At 43.3% G+C, this 24,052-nt stretch overlaps 1 protein-coding gene across 9 annotated transcripts in view; it reads left to right on the plus strand.

The window, feature by feature from the left end:
- Depdc5 (DEP domain containing 5, GATOR1 subcomplex subunit) overlaps window positions 1-24,052 on the plus strand; it is a 118,031-nt gene that overhangs the window by 80,572 nt on the left and 13,407 nt on the right. For 6 of the 9 annotated variants that reach the window (XM_036200596.1, XM_036200597.1, XM_036200598.1 and 3 more), the window contains 8 exons: window positions 273-378; window positions 3,792-3,857; window positions 10,008-10,159; window positions 13,533-13,610; window positions 14,299-14,431; window positions 17,130-17,238; window positions 19,438-19,665; window positions 23,699-23,868. In XM_036200596.1, the coding sequence (XP_036056489.1) occupies window positions 273-378; window positions 3,792-3,857; window positions 10,008-10,159; window positions 13,533-13,610; window positions 14,299-14,431; window positions 17,130-17,238; window positions 19,438-19,665; window positions 23,699-23,868 (1,042 nt within the window). The remainder of the gene's footprint in view (window positions 1-272; window positions 379-3,791; window positions 3,858-10,007; window positions 10,160-13,532; window positions 13,611-14,298; window positions 14,432-17,129; window positions 17,239-19,437; window positions 19,666-23,698; window positions 23,869-24,052) is intronic. The other 3 variants (XM_036200599.1, XM_036200600.1, XM_036200593.1) reach the window with 1 other exon arrangement.

Below are 24,052 nucleotides of genomic sequence, written 5' to 3' on the forward strand. Positions count from 1 at the left end.
TAGGTGTGGTGGCAAGCACCTTTACCCAATGAGCCAGCTCACCAGCCCTAGGATGTTCTTTGATTGGACTGTTTTCTGATATACTGTGGGAGACAAATGGCTGTTTAGGATGATGTAATGGTGTTAAGGGGCCATGTAGGGCCTGAAGGAAAAGCAAGGCAGAAGCATATGTTTTGAAGGTGGAAACAGCTGTGCTGTCTTCATGTAGACTAACTTGGCTCTTCTCTAGACATCTTCCAGCAAGCTGCAATTATGTATTTTCCTTTCTTCAGGTGCCTAGGAGAGCAGCAGGCAGCTGTGCATGGAAAAAGTTCCTCTCAGGCAGCTGAGAACAGCAGTGTTGCTATGACGCCCACCTATGTGGACAGCCCACGAAAGGTAAAGGTGGCTCACCACTAGGGGACTGTTGCTATGTGCTCTCAGGAGCCCAGATGAAGGCATGACATATAGCCATGAATACAGAATCAATTGTGCTGAAGCTGCAGATAATTTCTATCACAAACCCTGGTAAAGTTCTCTCATCCCCCTCTTCCCCCCATGAAGGAGGAGCCTTCCCCTTGATGGTAGTGGGTGGATTCTCCTCAGGTGCAGCATGTCAATCACCAACACAACTCTCTTGGTCCAGGCTGAGCTCTGAGCTGAGCTGCGGCATTTGCCATCTAGCCTCCCTTTTGGGTCACTACCACTCTGCCAGAGGGGAATCGGAGTTCCTGAAGCACCACCCACACAAGCCTCCTATTTGGGTTTTGTTTTGTTTTGTTTTTAAGACTCCTGAGAAATATTGGGAAAGAAAAATGCAAACAGAACTTTGAGACTTTGGGCCTCTTTACAGCATACCAAGTGCAACAGAATGGGAAAAAGTACCCTAGGTTAGGCTTTTGTGTCTCCCGGGAAGTTCAGACTCGTCATTTTGTATGGCAGGGTAAGCTGACTATTCTCTTATCTGGTTTTCACTATAGGGAGATGAAAGAGTCAGAGCACTTACTTTTCATAGTTTTGGCATATTTTAGGCATATTTTATATCTAACTTAGTATTTGTTAATTTTACTCATAAAGTTTTCCATGTCATATTTTAAAAATTTGTGGGTTTTTGTTTTTTTTCCATTTTAAATTTTAGGGATTCAACCAAGGCCTTTTGCATGCTAAGCAAGTACTCTACAACTGAACTAAACTCTCAATCCCTAAAACACGATGTTTAATGTAGCTGTGGGGGGCTGGAGAGCTGGCTTAGTGGTTAGGAGCACTGACTGCTCTTCCAGAGGCCTGGGTTCAATTCCCAGCCCTTACATGGCAGCTCACAACTGTATAACTCCAAGATCTGACACCCTCACACAGACATACACGCAGGAAAACACTAATGTACATAAAATAAGAATAAATATAATTTATTATTATTATTGGGAGGAGTGAGGACAGGGGAATCTGTGGTTGATATGTAAAATGAATAGAAAATCTCTTAATAAAAAAAAAAAAATAGGGGTTGGGGATTTAGCTCAGTGGTAGAGCACTTGCCTAGCAAGCACAAAGCCCTGGGTTCTGTCCTCAGCTCCAGGGGAAAAAAAATAAATAAATAGACAGACAGACAGATAGATAGATAGATAAATAAATAAATAAAGTAGCTGGGTTGGGGATTTAGCTCAGTGGTAGAGTGCTTGCCTAGCAAGTTCAAGGCCCTGGGTTTGGTCCTCAGCTCTGAAAAAAAAAAAATAGGGTTGGGGATTTAGCTCAGTGGTAGAGCGCTCGCCTAGCAAGCGCAAGGCCCTGGGTTCGATCCTCAGCTCAAAAAGAAAAAAATAATAATAAAGTAGCTATGGGCTGGGGTTCTGGCTCAGAAGTGGAGTGTTCAATTTACATACTCACGGCCTTGGGTTTGATTCCCAATACTACATTGACACAGAAAGCTTGCTTAAAATGTAAATGGTTTCTCATTTTTAAGATAAATTTTAGCTGAGTGTTATAGGGCACGCCTTTAATCCCGGCACTCAGAAAACAGAGTCAAGCAGATCTCTATGAGTTACAGGCCAGACTGGAACAGAGTGAGTTCCAGGACAGCCAGGGGTACATAGAGACAGCTGTCTTGGGAGGAAAAATTCTTGCCAATTATATAGAATTTAATCTATAGCATGTAAAATTATAAATGATGCTAATGGGTTTCCTTATGGCAGTTATTTGACTACAGGTTTGATTAATTACCTTGGTTTAAATTACTAGAATTACATGCGAGGGATTAAAATATGAGAAAGGTACCAGCCAAAGCTATAGGCAGTTTGGAGACTGTGGACCAGAGATCAGCAACCCTGTGTGAGAATTTCAGGCTTCGTGGACAAAATAAAGGTCCTGCATAAGTACTTCTATAACCATTTAAAATTGTAAAGCCATTGTTTATTGTTTGCTCATAGCCTGTGAGGATCAGGTGAGTGGCCAGATTTCCTCTACAAGCTGTAGTTTGCTGACCCCTGCTCAAAGGAATAGCTTTAGGCCCCAAGGAGAGTCTGTGTACAAAGGCTACATACAAAAACAGTTCCATTGACGAGCTTGACCTTGTTTCTGTGACATAGATCTCCCAGGATCATCAGTGCCTCAGCAGTCATATTCTGGGATGGACTAATGCCTGCCAGCCTTTTCTGACCTTTATACATTATCATCTCTCAGGATGGACAAGTAGAGAATTGTAGGAAGGTTGAAATGCACTAAAGACCACAAACTAGACTGCTCTTCGGGATGCTCACTGTACTCAGCTGACTTCTGAAAGCCGTGGTGCTGGGAGTTGGAAGCCAAAATGTCATGAGATGTCCTGCTGGCACATCTGGAGGCAGTGCCTCTTAAGGAGTGTGTGATGCATCTGCATCTTCAGTCATGCCTCTCCAGGATGTGCTCCTTGAGTTTACAGTGGCTGCTGGGAGGTCCTGGCAATGGCGATACAATGAACACCCAAATATTTCCACTGTTTTACTTGTGGAACTGAAGGAAAGCAGAAACCTTGATCTGTTGCCACTCCTGCATTGCAGCAATAATCATTCATGCACAGTAAAAAGGCTCTGAAGGATCAGCTCTTTGAAATGTCTTATTTGTCATTTTTGCTTCAAATACATGGGCATTTATACCCAGCCATAAGTAGAGCAGGGTGATGGCTTCAGGAAGCCCACTGCATTAGTACTTATGTACCTGACTTTATATGTGTCTTAGTTTCTTGATTGTGTTCCCAAGCAGTAGAGGAGCAAGTACTGCTGCCTCTGCACCCCCTGTATGCACATAAGATTAAGCAAGACTTTCTCTTCATTGACTCTTTGCTGCCACATTTAGTAACAACAGACAGAAGAAATCTTAGGCTTCAGTGTGTCTCTCCCAGAGAGCTATTGGTTACCCAGCCAAACTGAAGGACAAGATGTCACTGCTGCCTTTACCCTGCTCTTCCCAGCACTGCTCTGGGACTGTTCCCTCTTCCTTGCCATAGGTCTGAAGGAAGTTAAAAGCATCCAAGCCATAGGTACACACAAGGAGCTTGGTGGTACCTTTCGCCCACATAGATGGTATTCTGCTAATTGAAGTGTGATTTCTTGCTCGTGCTTTGCATTTGGATGTGGTCTTTCTGGGATCCCTGTTCCACCCCCACCCCATTCCCTCATGTCCTGATTTTCTCCTTGCCTCCTTGTTTTCCTTTATTTATTTACTTATTTTTCGTCCTCCTCTCCTCATTTCCTCATACACAATCCATTTCTTGGCTACCTTATACCTGCTGCTGCTGCTGCTGCTGCTGCTGCTGCTGCTGCTGCTTCCTCCTCTGACTTCAGGACGGGGCCTTCTTTATGGAGTTTGTCCGCAGCCCACGCACAGCATCATCTGCCTTCTACCCTCAGGTTAGTCCAAACTTCAGCCTGTGCATGCCCATCCCATTGGCACAAGCTGACCTTCTGTTTACCTCTGAGCAGACGAAATTGGACTGAATCTGAGTTTGAGGGACAGCTGAAATTGAATTTGGCTCTGAGATGTCTTGGTGTTCAGAGCAGCAGAGGGGAATGGGGGAGATTCATGTAAGAGCATTGCCTACCACCCCAGTGCTGGGCCAGATGCTTTCCATTGCTACTTGTGTGGTTCACCTGATTGCTGTGAATCTCATTGTCACCAGCACTTGCCCTTCTAAATTTTATAAGCGTCATGAAATGTGTATATTTAAGGATTGAACACTTGTTTTTCTCCTCCTGGTACAGCCAAGACAAATTTATAACAGTATGGCAGGAAATGGGAAAAAAAAAAACAGCCAGCATTTATAAATAGGTATGAGTTATGTCGTAGGCTAGCGGTGTGAGGCCCTGGGCAGCTCACTTGCTTTCTGGACTTCACTTATTTGTCAAATAAAAAGTTTGGATGAGGTCATTGAGGGCCTTCCAGGCCTTAAAATTCTTTACTTACCACGTGTCTAACACATTATGTATTATCTCATTTCACCTTACAGCATAACCTATCAGTTAAGTAAAAGATTTATTCCAGTTTTGTAAGTGGAGAAATGAAGGACAAAGAAGTTGCTTTGTATGGCACAGAGTAGAACTGGGATTTACATTCATGACCCACAAGGCTTGACTGGAAACCCACTCTGTAGTTAGCATTGGTAATTACTGTTTTGACCGGTCTTTGAAGGCAAATAGGGCTCTCTGCTGTTTATGGAGGCTTCTAAGTATTATATGAAACTGACTGTAGAGAACTCGTTAGAGATCTGAGTGAACAAGGGTTATACAGAGTGGGTCTAGCTAAGGAGGATGGGACTTGTGAGGTGGGAGAGGTTAAGAGTCCTTATTTAGTGGAAGTCAGAAAAGCAGCTCAGAATTGAAGCAGCTCAGAAAAGGAAGTCAGAATTGAGCTCCCACTGCCAGTGTTCCATAAACATCATCTTTATAACAACCTATAAAGTAATATACCCATCTTCCAGATGAGAAAAATGAGACACTATACTAACGAGTGGCTGACCCTCGATAATGTCTTCTGAACAGTACTGGGAGACTTAAGGTTTAGTTAACATTGAATCAAATAGCCATGTGCAGTCCCCTTTCAGGACCTGAGTTCTCGACCAGGCATCTCTCATCTGAGTGTGGGAGGCATACTGTATTTTGAATTAAAGCAGACTCAGGCTAATTTCTTTAGTCTTTTACTTTCTTTTTGCTTTTAAATATATTTTTAGATTTATGTATTTTATTTTTTTTTATGTGTATGAGTGTTTTGACTGAGTGTATATCTATTCACCACATGCATGCCTGGAAGGAGGAGGGCATTGGGTCCCCTGGAACTGGAGTTGCAGATGGTTGTAAGCCACCATGTGAATGCTGGGATTTGAACTTTAACCACTGAGCCAAATCTCCAGCCCATGTGTTTTTTTAAGTTTTAATTTTATTTTATGTCTATGGGTGTTTTGCCTGTGTGTATGTCTGTGTACTACATGTGTGCCTGGTGGTCTTAGAGTCTAGAATCCCTCCCCTAGAACTAGAGTTGCAGACAGTTGCGAACTGCATGTAGGAGATGGGAATAGAACCCAGATCCTTAGGAAGGACAGCAGGTGCTCTAAACCACTGAGCCATCTCTCCAGTCCCAAAGTCCTTTACCTGGGAATGAGAGACTCTTTATTGATGTTTTAGACTTATAATTTAATATAAGAAAAGTCAGCAGAGTTGAAATAGAGATTAATGGTCTATTTTGTGTGGTGGAATTTACCTATAAAACAAAGATGGACAAGTTCCTACAACTGGAAACAGTAAACAGGGCAGTTCCATAGAGAGTTGCATATGAATGAATATTTGTCTCTCCTGGTGTTGTAAAATTTCTGTATTAAGCCAGGTATGGTGTCTTACATGTGAAGCAGAGGCAGATGGATCTCCTGTGAGTTTGAGGCAGCCTGGTCTATAGAGTAGCCAGAGTTATATAGTAAGACGCTGTCTCAAAAAACAAGCAACAACAAAAAAGACATATAGGTTAAAAATTCAGCTCTTGGGCTGGAAAGATGGCTCAGTGGTTAAAAGCACTAACTGCTCTTCCAGAAGACCCAGGTTCAGTTCCCAGCACCCACATGGCAACTCATGTCTGTCTGTAACTCTAGTTTCAGAGAATCCGGCACCCTCACACATACACCAATGAATATAAAATAAAAATAAGTTATATACTTTTTAAAAATTTCAACTCTTACTGGAGACACTAAGGGATCTCTCTGTATGTACACACAATTAAATTGCATACCTTTGTTATTTTTATTTTTATTATTATAAAATACACAAACACAATTAAGTTAATTTTCTAACGTACAGTGGAGAGAGGCCTGCTTTCAGATCTTGGCTTCAGTGCTATACCAAGGAGGTGCTTTAGTACTGACTATGCTTTAGAACCTAGTTCTTCATTATATGAGGAAATAGTAATTCAATTAAATAGTCATTTAAAATGGTGTTATTTTGAGTATGTTATTTAAATAATAAATGTTTTCAACAAATTATAGGGGAAAGAAATAATGAACACATTTCTGATTATAGTGCAAGCAAGTTTTTTGTCAGTCACTAAAAACAATAGAAATTACCTATACGTTTAGAAATTAACACACCTCTAATCTTGCATATGTAAATGAACAGCATGATGCTGGGTAAGTGATCAGTATATGGTCAGCATCAGCCATTATTAGAATTAGTATAATTGACCCTCTACATCCACACACAATCAATCAACTATGGATCAAAAATATTGGGGATAAAAAATTATGTCTATCCTGAACATATACAGACCTTTTTCCTTTAGCTTATTCGTTACAGTGTAGTGTAACAGTTGCTCTCATAGCTGCTCTGTGTATTAGGTATTATAAGTCATTTAGAGATGATTTAAACTCATGCACTTGTGTCCAACCTGCAGCCTGGGGGCTGCATGTGCTGCAGGACAGCTGTGAGTACAAATTCCAATACAAAATCATAAACCTGAAACATTAGGAGATTTTAATTTTTTAAATTTCTGTGCTTTGCAGCTAGACTATGTGATTCTGGAGTGTTACTTTGAGAATGGCAGTGTTGTGTTGTCAGAAAGTTCAGAATGTGAACTATGGAGGATGATTTGCATAGACTATATGCAAATAATGTGCCATTTAAAAGACTTGATCATCCATGGGATTTGTTTGGTTTAGTTTTGGTTTTGGTTTTTCAAGACAAGGTTTCTCTGTGTAGCCCTGGCTGACTTCGAACTCACTCTGTAGACCAGACTGGCTTCAAACTCAGAGATCTTCCTGTCTCTGCCTCTCAAGTGTTGGGATTAAAGGTATGCACTGGGGTTGGAGATTTAGCTCAGTGGTAGAGCACTTGCTGCAAGCGCAAGGCCCTGGGTTCGGTCCTCAGCTCTGGCCAAAAAAAAAAAAGGTATGGGTCACCACTGCCCAGCTATCATGAGATTTTATTTTCTGGGGTAATGGTATCTTGGCACCAAAGGGTAACTGTTAGTACTGAAGCTGAATTATATCAATTTAGTGCATATTTGTTTAATACTCTTTGGTAATTTCATGTATGAATAGAGTATATTTAGATCATAGCCATTTGCCCTCCCCTTCCTCCTAAATCTCCCTTACAACTTCATGTCAGAGTCTTTTTTTTTTAAAATAACCCACCAAGTTCCATCAGTGCTTCCTCCCCCTCCACATAAAATGTGCCTAGATGAGGGAAATTCAAGAAAAGAAAAGGCAACATAGGGTAAGACCTTGTAAAGCAGCTAAAACTTTGTACTAAATTCAGCTTTAAGCTTCCGATAGCCAAAGAAGTATGGAAAACGTCTTTCTAAGACTCAGAATGGTTGGACAAAAATGACAGGTAAAGTTGTCAGGAAAACATGCTTTTTCTGGTATTACAATCTGAGCAGACTGCATCCGTGAAAGACAGGCTGTGTGTAATATAGAACAGGAATCAGGCAACCATGTGGCAAACCTGGCCCACCATTTTGCTTTTGTAAATAAAGTTTTATTGGGAAAGAGCTATGCCTCCTCCTACCCTGCTCTCATCCTTTTTCTTTTCTTTTTTTAAATTTCCCTTTTTTTTTTTTTTTTTTTTTTTTTTTTTTTTGTTTTTTGAGACAGGGTTTCTTCTGTGTAGCTTTGTGCCTTTCCTGGAACTCACTTGGTAGCCCAGGCTGGCCTCGAAACTCACAGAGATCCGCCTGCCTCTGCCTCCCTCCCGAGTGCTGGGATTAAAGGCGTGTGCCACCACCACCCAGCTTCTTTTTTCTTTCTTTTTTTTTTTATTTTTATTTTTTTGAGCTGAGGATCAAACCCAGGGCCTTGCACTTGCTAGGCAAGCGCTCTACCACTGAGCTAAATCCCCAACCCTCTTTTTTATTTTTTAAGACATGGTCTGACATAGCCTACCTAGTCTGGCCTGGAACTTACCACGGAGCTGATGATGGTATTGACCCGCTGTCTCTGCCTCCTGAGTGATGGGATTATATGTGTTCACCACCATGCCCAGCTCTTTTTGTTTTCTAAGGTTGGTTGGCTGGCTGTACTTTTTTCTTCACATGTGGCTGCTTCAGTTTTCTTGTGAAGGGTTGAATAGCTGCAACAGAGATGTAGCTCACAAAACCCAGTATGCTTACTCTCTGGAAGATGTTTGCGAACTCCTGATTTAGGGGTGATTCCTTAGCCACACCTCTGCTCCCCAAATCATATAAATTTGTAGCAGCATCCCTCAGGCTGGAGAGTGATTTTCAGGGTACTCAGGTGAGAAACAACCCTACTAAAGGGGCCTAGAAAGCAGGCCCTGTGAGCTACTCTGTGTGTTAAGTGCTCTGATTTAATGTTAGAGCATGGTACCTGTTCCTGGGCCTTGAGGTAGACTACTTTCGTGAGCAGTTAGTTCCCTTAGCAGGCTCAGTGAAGTCTGCTGCCACTTGGGGGCTGGTGTGGGGCTAATCAGGAAACAGCGAGGGATCAGCATTTCAAGGTGAAGTACCCATTGAGGTGGTGGATTTTGGGCCAGTGAGATAAGGACCCACGGGACAATGGAACGCAGTACTATACAAATAAGATTGTTTGATTGGAAGGGTAGACGTGGTGAATGGTTGGTGTTGTGCTGAAATCACAAGTCAGACGTATATGTTCTGTAGCATTCACAGTGTAGTGGCACACAGAGTAACAGGGTAGCAAGGCTGGAGCTGGGTTAGAAAGATGCAAATGGGAGTGGCTCGTAAGTGATTTCAGGAGAAGGACTGCATTTGCAGGTCCAGTCGAGATCCTGTCCAGAGGACTAGGCCTCTCAGGATGAAGCTAGAGGAGAGAACTTGCAGGTGCCTCTGAGGTTTGAACCCAGGCTGTCAGAAAGCTGAACGTGCCACTGACAGATACAGGAGCGGAGGACTGGGGTGGGAGGCTGAGGCGTGGTAGATGGGCGTCCCTCCTGGGGTGCCGACGCACTTCTCTTTCCCAAGTTTCTTTCTCCCTCCTCTCAGCCTCCTTGGGGATGATTTTGACTTCTGTGTTTGGCTTTTCTTTTTTTTTTGTGGGGGGGGGGGCAGGATCTCATTGTATAGTTCTGGCTTACCAGGGACTTTCTATGTAGACCAGGCAGGCCTCAAACTCACAGAGATCCACCTGCCTCCAAATGCTGGGATTAAAGGGGTGCACTACTTTGCCCAGCCTTCTGTGCTCTTTTTATTAATTTCCTTTGATGTCAGCCTTGTGGTTTGAGTCTAGTACTGAAGTGATTGCTTTGGTTTTAGGATTATTGTGATTGCCTGGCCTCTGTCTGCCTTGGTTTAGAGGATGTAAGTCCTTAATTTCTATGACAAGGTAGTGCACCCAGGACTGGGTGAGGTCTCTTTGGCTCTTCCAGCAGGGACCAATGAGGACTAAGAATGGGAGGAATGGAACAAACCATATGTGTAAATAGCTTTAATGTATGTGCATGAATATCTATATAATGCCTGTTGACTTAATAAACCAGGATAGTTTATTTACTGTTTCCTTTTGGTTCATTTTGGATCCATGTACTAATTTTTTTACCCTTTTGCAGGCATCTATGGACCAAACGGCTGCTCTGGTGTTGGATGGTGCCAGTTTGGGGATCAGCACATGCCAGTCCATGGATAGAGGCAGCAACCAGACCTTTGGGAACTCCCAGAACATAGGAGAACAGGCCTTTCCTGCTGCAAACTCTGACTGCAGGTGAGCTTCAGAATAACTAAGCTGATGCTCCTGTTGGGTGGGGAAAGTTCATCCAAGGGCATAGTAGTTGGGAGTCCAAAGCTCTGGGTCATGTTCTGACTGCTACACATCACATGTGGGACCCTGAAGGAGTCAGTCCTCATAGCCAAGCGACAAGGTGGAGGATCTTTGTTCTCTCAGAGATGTATCAGACATGATGTCAGTCCTGGTCATGGTGGTGCCCATGACACTGCACTTTGCACAAGATGATATGCAGTCAGTAAGGAAATGTAGTATCAGTGGATGAGTCACACATTGCAGGTAAATGAGGTCTTTCTTTTCCTGTTCCTAAGAATCCAAAGGAGAAGGGTACTGCCTATGCCTCAGTTGCTTAGTAAGTGTCCCAGCTTTTTTGTTTGTTTTAAGTCAGGGTCTCTTTATTATGACTTAAAACAGTTCTAGGACAGCCAGAGGTGACAGCCAGAGCTGTTCTAGAACTCGCTATGTAGGCCAGGCTGGCCTCAAACTCACAAAAGATCCACCCGCCTTTGTCTCCAAAGTGCTGCTGGAACTAAAGGCATATGCCACAGTGCTTAGCTCTGTCCCAGCTTTTTTTTGTTTTGTTTTTGTTTTTTTGTTTTGTTTTGTTTTTCAAGACAGGGTGTCTCTGTGTAGTTTTGGTGCCTGTCCTGGATCTCGCTCTGTAGACCAGGCTGGCCTCGAACTCACAGAGATCCGCCTGGCTCTGCCTCCCGAGTGCTGGGATTAAAGGCGTGCAGCAGCACCACCGCCACCCGGCTTTGTGTCCCAGCTTTGTAAAAGCATAAGGTCGAGTTGATGAGATGGCCAATGTATAAAGAGACTTGCCGTGCAAGCCTGATGACTTAGACTTGACCCTGGAGCCCTTGCCAGTGGAGAAGGAAAGTGCCAACTCCAAAGAATTGCCCCTCTGACCTATCCATGCACACACTGATAGTTTTTAAAGGTAAAAGTATTTTTTTTAATTTTTAATCAGGATCCAGGCATGGTGTGCTTACCTTTAGTCTCAGCACTTAGAAAGCAGAGGCCTGTGGATCTCTGAGTTCAAAGGCCACCTAGTCTACAGAGTGAGTTTCAGGACAGCCTGGGCTACACAGAGAAACTCTATCTCAATACGCCTCCCCCCCCCAATTTTTTCTTCAGTCAGGGTCTGGGATGTACCTCATTTGGTAGAGTGCTTGCCCAGCACACATGACGCTCTGAGTTCAGGCCTTCTGCTTGCTTATACATGTAGCTGTAACCCGTGCACTTGTCAAATAAGAGCAGGAGGAGCAGAGGTTCAGGATCATTCTTGGATACATAGTGCATTTGAGGTCACCGTGGGATGTATGAGACTTGTCTCAAGAGAAAGAAAAAGCCACCCACATAATTGTACATGTTTATGGGGTGATGTGCCCTAGGTTTTGATGCCATTGTCAGTTTTGAGAAACTCTTTCTTGGCTATGGATGACGGTTCTACTTAAGCTGTTTTTCCTGCCTCACTGTATTGACTGAGCAGACTTAGCTGTGTGCTCTGAGAAACATGACATGTACACCCCTTTCCCTGGGAGCAGCCGGTGCTCATGGCTCCTCACTAGATGGACCCTGTGTACTGATTTTGCCTCCCCTGCATCCACCACTGAGTGTTCATTTTGACTAGTAGAGGTGATGCTTGTTCAGTGCCAACTCTTCTGCTGACTTCTCTCAGGCCCAAGTCCTCACTATACCTGGCTGGCTTTCGGTCCTAGCCATGGAGGAGATTGGGGTGGCTTCCTCATTGCTCAGGAAGGGTAGAGAGGCAGGTTTTTTTTTCTGCTTTTGGAAGAAAGAGAAACTGGAATGTAGGCTAGAGGTGAGAAGTAAGCAAAAATGCTGTTGTAAGCCAAAGCAGGACGCCTGACTGACAGTGGCGCAGTGTGCATCCCATTTCACGATAGCGAATTTGGTAGCAGTGGGTACAGCTGCATTCAGAAAAGCTGAGTCCTCTGCCTTTGAAGGTGTTCGTTGCTTAGGCCTTCTCTTGACTACATACTTGAGCTCAGATTCAGGATTAGAAAGAAATTCTCTTCAAAGGTTTTGAAGGCTCTTTCTAACCCTGAGATTCTGGTTTTAGGTTTTTATTGTGCTGGGGATTAACACAGGGCTTGAGATTCTGAAATGCTGCATTGAATCCTGAAACCCCTCCCAAAATAGGCACTCAGAAGACTGTGGAATAGAAGAAAGGGAGAAGTTTGAGGAGTTTCTGATTGAGACCCGGAACTAAATAGTTTGGTGTGGGGGAAGAGGGGCGTTCAGCTGCTGAGCATACTCTTTTTTTTCTTCTAGATCTCCTCACCCCCATCAATGAAATAGGTCTTTCCATGTAGCCTAACTTGATCTCAAACTCATGATCCTCCCAACTCAGCCTCTGGAGTGCTGGGAGTATAGCCAAGTGCCACCACAGCTGGCTTAAGTGTGTTTTAAGCACTGTCACACCTTCAAGGCAGAACTTGGGCAGCAGATGGTAGGAAGAGCGGGACTTTGGAAATATGACTCACTTGAATGAAATCTGGATTCCGATCCTCCCAGCTCTTGCACCTTTACCAGTTCATTTAGCTAATATGACTTGCTTTAGTGTCGGCTGCCATTGTAGGCACCATGTGCATCATTCTTGTGCCTTGGTTAACCCCCAACTATCATGAAAGACATGAACAACGCTGACCCTGTTTTCAGATAAAGAAATAAAGACCAAGAAAATCTAAGGGTCCTACAGTTGGTTAGTGATAATTCCAGGGTTCTTTCCTGTAAGCTCTCACCTAAATTATCACACAGCACTCTTTGATTGGCCAAGGTTAAGAAACATGTGAGAGGCCATCAGTCAAAATCAGAGCAGCCTAAGTCTTCTAAGAAACACAATTATTGATGAGATGTGTCTCTGCTTAAGAGCATGCTCTTGAGAGAACATTAGCTGAGTCTCAGCACCACATTAGGTGGCTCACAACTGCCAGTTTCAGGGGATCCAAAGCCTTCCTCTGACTTTCACAGGAAGAATATAAATAAAAGAATAAAAATGAATGAGAAATGTGATTGAGAGGGAGATGCTTTTTAAGGGTGCTGTGTTTAGATACAAAATCACTTTGCCTTTTAAAAATGTGTATACATACTTTGGAAATAGGAATACATTGTGAACTAGCCTCAGGGTGTAATTGTCTAGATTTTTTCTGACTGTCTCAAGTTTCAATCTTGTCCTGGTGTCTGGCTCCAGAAGAAGCAGAGATTATGTGGGCTGGTGTCGCTTAGAGGAGGAACCCGTGTTCACCATGCATGGGGTCTTGGGTTCAGCCCACAGCACTGAAACAAAAACCCACTCTTGGCTGTGTTATACTCTGTGTTACAGCTCTCAGCAGCATGTAGCAAGCTCTCTGACATCGTCCTCAACCCTGGTGGAGATTCTGGAAGCCATGAAGCATCCCTCGTAAGTGACTAGGCACACTGATGAAGCAAGAGCAGATGATACTTGAGGGAAGGCTTGCTGTGGTGGTGTGGGTGGGTAGATTTATATCTTACTCTGCTGCTTACCAGCTGTGAGATGTGGGTAAGTTACCTGACCTCCCTGAGCCTCTGCCACCTGGTTTATACAATGAGAGTTTTAAATTATATTTCATGTACTTACTTGTGGGGAGCTAGAGGGCATGCACATGTCTGGGCTCTTGTACACAGTTATAGATGGAAGTCAGAGGACAGCTTGCAGGAGTTGATCCTCTCCTTCCAAATGGATTTCATCCTCTAGAAATTGAATTTAAGTTGTCAGGTTTGGTGGCAGGCACCTTTATGTACTGAGCATCTTGCCAGTCCTTACCATGTGTTTCTACACACACGGTAATGAAATGACTAAATACTTTTGTGAAGTATCTAGTATAATGCCTGACAGATAATGTATTTTCTAAATGTCCCTTCTTCTCTCAGTTCTTTTTTTCCTGTCATTGGGATTTCCCTCAGCCCAGGAGTTATGTGGAGAACCCTCCCTTCCGACAGTACATGCTCTTGTGGAGAACCCTCCCTCCCGACAGTACATGCTCTTGTGGAGAATCCTTAACTTCTCATCTGTTCTTTTTCCTTATTGCCACTGGACACACGTTTCCTGCTCGCTCATTGGAATTCAGGACAGGAGTCCAGCTGCTCTCTGAACAGAAGGGCCTGTCACCATGCTGCTTCATCAGTGCTGAGGTGGTACACTGGCTGATGAACAATGTGGAGGGGGTCCAGACACAGGCGATGGCCATTGACATCATGCAGGTGGGACAGCAGGGAGAGCCAGTCTGCTCAGATTGTTGTCATCAGGCTGTCACAGAAGCAGTCACCCGTGACAGTAGGGAGATTTACAAGTTGGGCTGAGGATCTGTTTTAACTGATCAGTGAGTCTATCGGGAACTGATGAAAGGACAGGTCTGCCTTTGAAAGATCGTTTGAAGACCTTAGGGTTAGAAGTGGTAGCACAAGCCCGCAGCAGCACTGAGGAAGTGGCGGCAGGAGGATCATAAGTTAGAAGCCATCCTATCCTATTCTACATAGAGAGACCTTGTCTTAGAAATGCATAAAGAGGCCGTGTGTGTGTGTGTGTGTGTGTGTGTGTGTGTGTGTGTGTGTGTGAGAGAGAGAGAGAGAGAGAGAGAGAGAGAGAGAGAGAATATATGTGTGTGTGCCCACATGTGTGCAGATGCCAGAAGAGGTGCAGGTGGTTGTGAACTGCCATGTGGGTTCTGGAATTCAAACCCAGGTCTTCTGCAAGAGCAGCCTTTACCGCTGAGCCATCTCTCCAGAACCATTACCTGTTTTTCTTTATACTTGGTTTTTTTTTTTTTCCTGAAGATTTATTGTATTTATGTGTGTATTTGTGTGTTTCTGCCTGTCTGTCTTTCTGTCTGTCTGTAGGCAGATAGATGTATGCAGGTACTCACAGAGGCCTGAAGAAGGTGTCAGATCACCTGGAGCTAGAGTTACACATGGTTGTAAGCAACCTGACATGGGTGCTGAGGATGAATGTGGGTCTCTGCGAGGGCTCTTAAGCACTAAGCCTTCTCTTCAGCCCATTGCCTCCTGCCTCCACCTCCCCAAACACTGGATTGCAGGGGTGTGCACCACACCTAGTCATAAAGACTGCCTTCTGGATGGGGCAAGGTAGACTCTATATGTAGTTTTTGTTGTTTGTTTTTTAATATAAAACATTTTATGTGTATTTTTGTGCACTACATGTGCACCTAATGTCTGTGCACCAGAAGAGAAAGTCAGATCTCCTGCAGCTGGACCAGGCTGGCCTCAAACTCACAGAGATCCACCTGGCTCTGCCTCCTGAGTGCTGGGATTAAAGGTGTGCGCCACCACTGCCCGGCTCACTTAACCATTCTTAACCACTGAGCCATCTGTCTCTCCAGCCCCTCCCTTTGTAGTTTTAATTCATATTTCTCTAAATATTTTTTGACATTCACTGCCCATTTGAATTTCATTTTTTGAGAATTCTCTGTTTATTAGTCCATTTATTGATGGGGTTTTATTTGTTGTGTTCTATTTTTATTTTTTTGTCTTTTGTTCTTTTCAAAGTTTAGACATTAATTCTCAGTCAGATGTGTAACTAGCAAAGGTTTTCTTCCATCTGTGCAGGCTGTCACTAACTGCCTCACTAACTGCCCCTCTGCTGTGCAGAGGCTTTCTTGTTTACTTTGTAGTTTCAGGAAATCCTCACCTATGCCTAGATCTGCCCTTTCCTCTAAGAGGTTCAGAATTCCAAGTCTTACATTAAAGTTCTTGATCCATTAGAAGTTGAGTTTTGTGCAGTGTGAGATAGGAATCTAGTTTCATTCTTCTCCATGAGGAGATACAATTTTCCTAGCACTATTGTTCAAGACTCTCTTCAGTGAAGGTTCTTGTTTTTGTTTTTCCATCTTTGCAAAAATTGGGGCTATAACTGCTTGGGTTTATATCTGGCCCCTTTATTGTATTCTACTGATATGTTTGGGGTTTTGTTTTTTTGGTTTTGTTTTTGATTTTTGTGCCAGCGAGGTATTGTAGTATAACTTGAAGTCAGGTATGAGGTGTTGTAGTATAACTTGAAGGTATGGTGATCTCTCCAGCATTATTCTTTTTATATTAGCTGTCTATGCTTCCATATAAACTTTAAGATTTTTTTTTTTCCTATTTATGTGAAGAATGGCATTGGAATTTAATGGGGATTGTGTTGAATCTATAGATTGCTTTTGGTAAGATAGGCACTTTTCATATTAATTCTTTTTTTTGAGACAGGGTTTCTCTATAGCTTTGTGCCTTTCCTGGAACTCACTCTGTAGACCAGGCTGGCCTTGAACTCACAGAGATCCGTCTGACTCTGCCTCCCGCGTGCTGGGATTAAAGGCGTGTGCCACCACCGCCCGGCTGTATTAATTCTTATAATCTGTGAGTTTAGGATTAAAATCCATAAAAAGAATTTGGTGATACCTTTCCTTTTGTGTTTCATGGAATAGTTTAAGAAGCACTGGTGGGGGAGGGGAGTAGCAGCAGCATTGTTATTAATTCTTCAACAGTCTGGTAGATCATCGGTGAACCAAGATGACTTTGAAGCCCTCATCCTCCTGCCTCCGCTTTCCCAGTGGAATTACAGGGGTGTGTGCCACAACTAGTTTTCCTTAAGGGATTTTGGGAGACATTCCCTCAGATGAAGAGAATTATACTGCCCAACTGATTGTTACATTTATTGAAGTTAGATGGTTTTCTACTTGGGAGTTTTTCTCTACTTTCTGTATATTTGAAATGTTTGATGAAATACATATACTTGATAACTTAGAACAGGTTCATTTTCACATAGCACATTCTAATGGGGGCCAAAGGTACAATCTCAGTTCTTACTGAGATCACTAAACTACCTTGACTGCTATGCACAAGCAAGGGATGCCTCTTTGAGATGTCGCCTGCAGGAGTTTCAAGTTTTCATTGTCTCTCCTAGAAAATGCTGGAAGAGCAGCTCATAACGCATGCATCTGGTGAAGCCTGGCGGACCTTCATCTACGGCTTCTATTTCTACAAGATAGTAATGGACAAAGAGCCCGATCGAGGTCAGAGCCAAAGCACATGCGGTCACCACAGGGGCGAGTTCTTTCCCTGATCTCTCACATCACAGTGCATCTTGAGCTCCATGTGTGGCTTTGTTTTCTAAGTTGACACTCTGTTAACTTTTTTTTTTTTTTTGCATTTGTACATATTTTAAGCATAACTGAATGACAATATTGTTTTTTCAATTTTTTTTTTTAACATTTATTTATTATATACACAGTGTTCTGTCTGCATGTATGCCTGCAGGCCAGAAGAGGGCACCAGATCTCAATACAGATGGTTGGGAGCCACCATGTGGGTGCCGGGAATTGAACTCAGGACCTCTGGAAGAGCAGCCAGTGCTCTTAACCTCTGAGCCATCTCTCCAGCCCGACAATATTTTTTTTTAAAAATATTTATTTAGCTATTTTTAGGAGAGAGAGAGAAGAGAGAGAGAGAGAGAGAGAGAGAGAGAGAGAGAGTGAGAGTGTGTGTGTGTGTGTGTGTGTGTGTGTGTGTAGTGCACATGTGACCAGAGGTATTGGATCTTCCTGGAGCTGGATATAGACAGTTATAAGGCACCTGATTTGGGTGCTGGAAACCAAACTGGAGTCTTCTGCAAGAGCAGCATAGCATGCACTCTTATCCACACATCCACCTCTCTCTAGTCCAGACAATGTATTTTTCACTTCAGTGTTTTTATTGAGGACAGTGTTGGTGGAAGATAAACCAAAAAGAAGCCCAGGTACCTGGTCCAGAATTTTCTATGGGTCATAGTTTGGTCCCTTAACTCCCACTCTGCCTCTATCCCGCTTAGTTGGTTCTGATGATAATGTGATGGGCTCCTATAGTACTTTATACTTACTGGGCTTCCGGGTCCCACATACTCCTTCAAGAAGACAACCAAGTTTTCCAAGACATGTTTTAAATAAAGTCATTCTTTGGTATCAGAAGAGGATTAGCTCAAGGAACCCATCTCCTCCGAGATACAAAACCCACAATATTTAAGGCCTATACATAAAATGGCATGGCTTCACATATAACCTGTTTACACTCTCTTGTATTATTTTTAATGATTTATTTTTCTGTGTGTGTGTGTTTTATGTGTGTACCCCATGAGTGTGTAGGTGCCAGCAGAGACCAAAAGATGGTGTTGGATTTCCTGAAGCTAAGAGTTATAGGCAGTTGTGAGCCACCATGTTGATGCTAGGAACTGAATCCAGGTTCTCTGCAAGAACAGCCAGTGCTTTTAACCACTAAGCCATCTCTCTAGCCCCTTCCCTTACATTCTTTAAATCATCCCTAAATTATTTATAATAACTGATAATAAAGTACTGTTGTATTGTACTATATTGTTCAAGAAACAAGAAAAATTTTGGTCATATTCAGTATAAATACTCTCCTGCCTTCCTGACCCAAATATTTTCATGAATGTGATCAAATCTGTAGGTGTGTATATAGCTCATGAGTCCAGAGAGCTAACTGCCTGTGTTTGCCTGTTTATTGTGATTCTGGGATGGAACAACCCAAGGCCTGTGCACATTAGACAAACACTCTGCTACTTAGCAACACTTTAACCCCACCCCTTTTTAATGAAAAAAGGGAATTCATTGGGAAACAATTTCTAACATAATTTCTGGCTTGTGTAGCTCTGGAGGCACCAGGTAGCCAGACCAGCTTCCATAGTGTTTGAATTTCAGATGTGTGGGGACTGGTTGGAAGTGACTCCCACATTGTGTAAATCACTTCTTCACCTCTGGGTCCATATGTGATACGGTGTAGTTGGTGCCATTCACTGTGTGCTGTTGTTAATATAGTATCTATTTTACCTTCTATAGAAAAAAAGAAAAACCCATAACATTTTATGTCCTGTAATTATTATAAAACTGATAAGATTTTAAAAATTGAATTAAAGCTTATATAACATAAAATTAGCCTACATAACAAAAGCCATCCACAGTATTGTGCAGCTACCACCTCTTTCTTTCTCGTTAGCTGTTACTGCTCAACTCCTCCCTTTCCAAACACTCCCTGTACAAGCACTTGTAGGCTTTGGGTTTCTAAAAGTATTGTATGTGTGGAGATATATAATACGTAGGCTTTTACACCGGGTTCCTTTCACTTAGCATAATGTTTCATAGTCTATCTGTATTGTACCATTTATCAGTCAGAAAAGCAGCATTGTGACAAGGGATCCTTTACTTCTCCCTGCTTTTTACCAGTGCCTATGCAGCAGCCCACTGCCCCCTGGCACACAGCAGGAGTGGATGACTTTGCCAGCTTCCAGCGCAAGTGGTTTGAGGTGGCCTTTGTGGCAGAAGAACTTGTGCACTCTGAGATTCCTGCCTTCCTCCTGCCCTGGTTGCCCAGCCGGCCAGCCTCTTATGCAAGCAGGCACAGCTCCTTCAGCCGAAGTTTTGGAGGACGGAGCCAAGCAGCTGCACTGTTAGGTAAGTTCTTGATCTAGTTGGAGTCTGGGAATAGCAGGTGGCTGGGGAAGGGTGGTCCACTAGCCTTTTAGCATGTATAGGGCCCTACTTAGAACCACAAGAAAATAGTTTGTTTGAGAGAGGGTCTTACTGTGTGGTCCTGGCTGGCCTGCAGTGAATAAAGTCCATTTGCCTCTGCTTGATTTAAAGCAGAGGCTCTTAACCTGTGGGCCTTGACCCCTTTCACAGGGGTCGCCTAAGACCACCGGAAAATGCAGATATTTACATTATGATTCATAACAGTAGCAGCATCACAGTTATGAAGTAGCAACAAAAATAATTTATGGGGGGGGGGTCACCACAACATGAAGGACTATATTAAAGGCTTGCAGCATTAGGAAGGTTGAGAACCACTGGTTTAAAGCCATGAACTGTGGACTGGAGAGATGGCTCAGAGGTTAAGAGTGCCAACTGCTCTTCCAAAGGTCCTGAGTTCAATTCCCAGCACCCATGTGGTAGCTCACAACCATCTGTAATGAGATCTGGCGCCCTCTTCTGTGTACATAATAAATAAATAAATAAATCTTAAAATTTTTTTTAAGTCCTTAAAAAAAAAAAGCCATGAACTACCATGCCTAGCGAGAAAAAAAATATGTTTCTAAGTAAAAACCGAGTAAATTAAGATACTGGGTGTGGTGGGCTCCATTTTAATCCTAGGATTTGGGAAGCAGAGGCAAGAGGATTTCTGTGAGTTCAAGGACAGTCAGGATTATATAGAGAAACCCTATCTCAAAACACCAAAAAGAGAAAAAAAAGATAATCTCTTTCTGGCCAGATGTAGTTGGTGGTACAGATCAGTAATTCTAGCACTTGAGAGGCAGAAGCAGAGCAGGGATTGTGAGTTTGAGGCCAATCCAGGCTGCATAGTAAGGCCCTGTCTCAAAAAACTAACCAATTTGTTTATTTGCTAAATAAATAAACAGGAAAAAAGCCCTAAGATGACTTACAGAAGAGAAAGACCTGAGTTTCACTATTACCTGTGATTCAGTTGGGTTTTTGTTGCTTGTTTGTTTTACTGTTGTTTGGGGGTGGCTTTTTGTTGCTTGTTCCTTTTTTAAAACCCGTGAGTCTCATTTGGAAGTAGCGGCAGAAAGATGTTTTGAAACGCCTAATGTTGGCCGGGCGGTGGTGGCGCATTCCTTTAATCCCAGCACTCGGGAGGCAGAGGCAGGCGGATCTCTGTGAGTTCGAGGCCAGCCTGGTCTCCAAAGCGAGTTCCAGGAAAGGCGCAAAGCTACACTGAGAAACCCTGTCTCGAAAAACAAAAACCAAAAAAAAAAAAACAAAAAAAAGGAATGCCTAACGTTGACACATGGACTTTTGGCTTGGCCTGTGGTGGCTCCCACTGCCCCATCCTTATCCTGTGTCACTGAGCTGGGATGCAGAGTCTTGCAGAAACAGTACCACATGCCTTCCACTCAGGCTCATGCATAGGCCTTCTTGTCAGGCTTACCCTGATGGTCTGTTTGATCTTGGAGTCGGGAGAGACTGTTGCATTCTTCTCTCCAAACCGACCCCTAAACTTTCCCCAAAGCATTCCTGGTGAATATGGAGCTAGCATCTTTTTGAAAACTTCCTTCAGTCTGGCGCTCACTGTTGAGACTTGCCATTGTGAGGCAGCCCTAGTTGTGAGGGCAGGGCTTCAGTGTTCTTTCTCCTCTTGTGATTCTGATCTGCCCCCGAAAGTGCTGAGTTTGTTTCTCTTCTGGGCTTGTGCACTTTGATTAGACTTCCCATGTAGCGGGCTGTACCTTTGTCCACACTGACAGCCTGCTAGAAGCATCTGATTTGTCAAATCTTAGCCTGGAAGCACAAATCCAGTGATATAGTAATTACCACTTGGGTGCCTCCTAGACTCACCTACCTATTCTGCTCTTAACAGACCTGATAATAGAAGAGAGATGCTCAAGTCACTGCTGATGTTTATCACTTGCCTTTGGTTTTATGACTGAGGCTCTTTTACCTGGAGGAATAAATACATAGTGTGCAAGCCCAGAGAACACAGCCTTCTTTGATGTGGACTGTTGAGTAAAGGGCTCCTGAGAGTGTTGTAAATCAAGAACATGGAGCCCAGACAGAATCTAGCTTAAGGAGACACAAAATAGCCAGAGGATAAGGCAAGTGAGGGAGTCTATAAACCTTTCTCACTATGTGTTTCTTGGCTGGGCTCCCTATATGACTTTGCAGACAAGGAAGCAAGATTTTCAGAGACGTGTATGTGGCTGGAATCTCAGGAGCTTGGCTCTTCCAGCTCCAAATCAAGCACTTTGCCCATTCTGCATGTTCTAGTGTTGGGAGGGTGTCATTCAGGGCCTGAGCTAATGCGCTCCTGCCTTCCAACAGGAGCTCATTAAATTTGTTGACTTAGGAGCCACTCACAGCTTCTGTGTGCAGAACCCAGAACCTAACTGACTCTTTCAGAGAAAGAAAAACTGTGAGGAGTAGGGATATGAGAGCAGATCCTGATTTATGGAAAACCTAGGTGTGCTGAGTGTGGTTAGTGTCCATGGAGGTCAAAGCCCTGAGATAGGATAGGGTTCATTAGAACTTTCATTTCCTGGGAAAATATTGTAGAACTAATACCTTTCTTGGATGAAACTAGAAAAGTAATACTTCCTCCTCACTGTGGTCTAGGCTGCTTTTCCTCTGATCTGTTGGTGGGTCACTGAATCCTGAAGATCTTTGGTACAACCTGGTTGAGTTTCTGACTCTGATCCTCATTAAGAGAACATCTCTCCCTCATAAAAGAAGAGAATGGAGTGACTAAGGAGTCAAACTGCAGCATAATTGGCTAAATCCAGCTTATGATTTGCCTATAATTGACCCTCCTACACTTTTCTAGATTTATATGAATTTGAGTGTGTACATACATGGAGGCTACAAGAGGACATTGGGTGTCCTTCTGTATCACTCTGTGACTCTTCAGTCTTTGAGGCAGGATCTTCCCCTGGGGCTTTGTGTTTTCTCAGCTAAGCTGGAAGCCGGCAAGTCCCAGTGACCCTCCTGTCTCTGTCTCCTTTGGAGCTGGTTACAAGTTTGGGGGACCTGGCTTGTTATGTAGGTACTGGGGTCTGAACTCTGGACTTCATTGATTGTGCAGCAAGTACTCTTAAGTGATAAGCCATTTCTCCAGCCCCCAGCTTTTGTTTTTGGAGACAAGGTCTGACTATATGGCAAAGATGCCCTCTAACTTATATTTCTCCTGCCTCCGCCTTCTGAATGCTAGTATTGTAGAGTTAAGCTACCATGTGCGGCTCTAATCACTAATTTTCTTAAAAGGAATTTTAACTCTTCAGCCCAGCTGAGCAAAGACTTCCCATAGATCCCCTGCTCCTCCCACACCCAGCCTCCTTCACTGTCAACCCTCACCAGAATGACATTTGTTCTGATCCACAAACCTCCATGGATGCACTATCATCACCCAAAATCCACAATTTATATTAGGGATTTCCTCTTGGTATTGAACAATTCTGTGGGTTTGTGTACATTTACAGTGGTGTAACATACAGAGGAGCTCATTATCCAAAATTTTCATCTGTTTGTATAAAGTTTTATTGAATCATAGTTGAACCCATTCTTTTTGTTGTTGTTGTTGTTTTGTTTTGTTTATTTATTTATTTATTTTGAGCTGAGGATCGAACCCAGGGCCTTGTGCTTGCTGGGCAAGTGCTCTACTACTGAGCTAGATCCCCAACCTCATGAACCCATTCTTTTATGTAATGTCTGTGGAACTTTTGCCCTACAGTAGCACAGCTGCTTACAAAGAGCTCATAAAGCATAAAATATTAATTATCTAATGGCAAGCAGAACAAGAGTTTTGTAGACCCCTGAACTGTTGACTGGTGATTTTCAGAGATAGGAACCTCTGTTGGGCACTTCTGCAATTTCACATTTATGGTGCTTAGCTGTTCATTCTTCTACATTATCCCACTCCTGTGCCTCTCTCTCTCTCTCTCTCTCTCTCTGTCCCCACCCCCACTGTGTGCTGACACAGCTGCCACTGTCCCAGAGCAGAGGACTGTGACCCTGGATGTTGATGTGAACAACCGAACAGACCGGCTGGAATGGTGCAGCTGTTACTACCATGGAAACTTCTCTCTCAATGCAGCCTTTGAGATCAAGCTACACTGGATGGCGGTGACTGCCACAGTACTCTTTGAGATGGTGAGACCATCACCTCACTTTATGGCAAGGGGGTGCTTTGTGGTTCCTGTCACTTCCACATAACCTTTGACCTGTTAGGATAGCCATAGAACATTAAACATGGAAGGAGTTCAGAGTGTCAGTTAGTGTTTCTTTGCCTCGGCATTACTGAATTGGGGCCAGATGATTATCTGTTGTGAGTGAC

This window comes from Onychomys torridus, chromosome 10 (assembly GCF_903995425.1).
Source record: "Onychomys torridus chromosome 10, mOncTor1.1, whole genome shotgun sequence".
NCBI classification, from domain to species: Eukaryota; Metazoa; Chordata; class Mammalia; order Rodentia; family Cricetidae; genus Onychomys; species Onychomys torridus.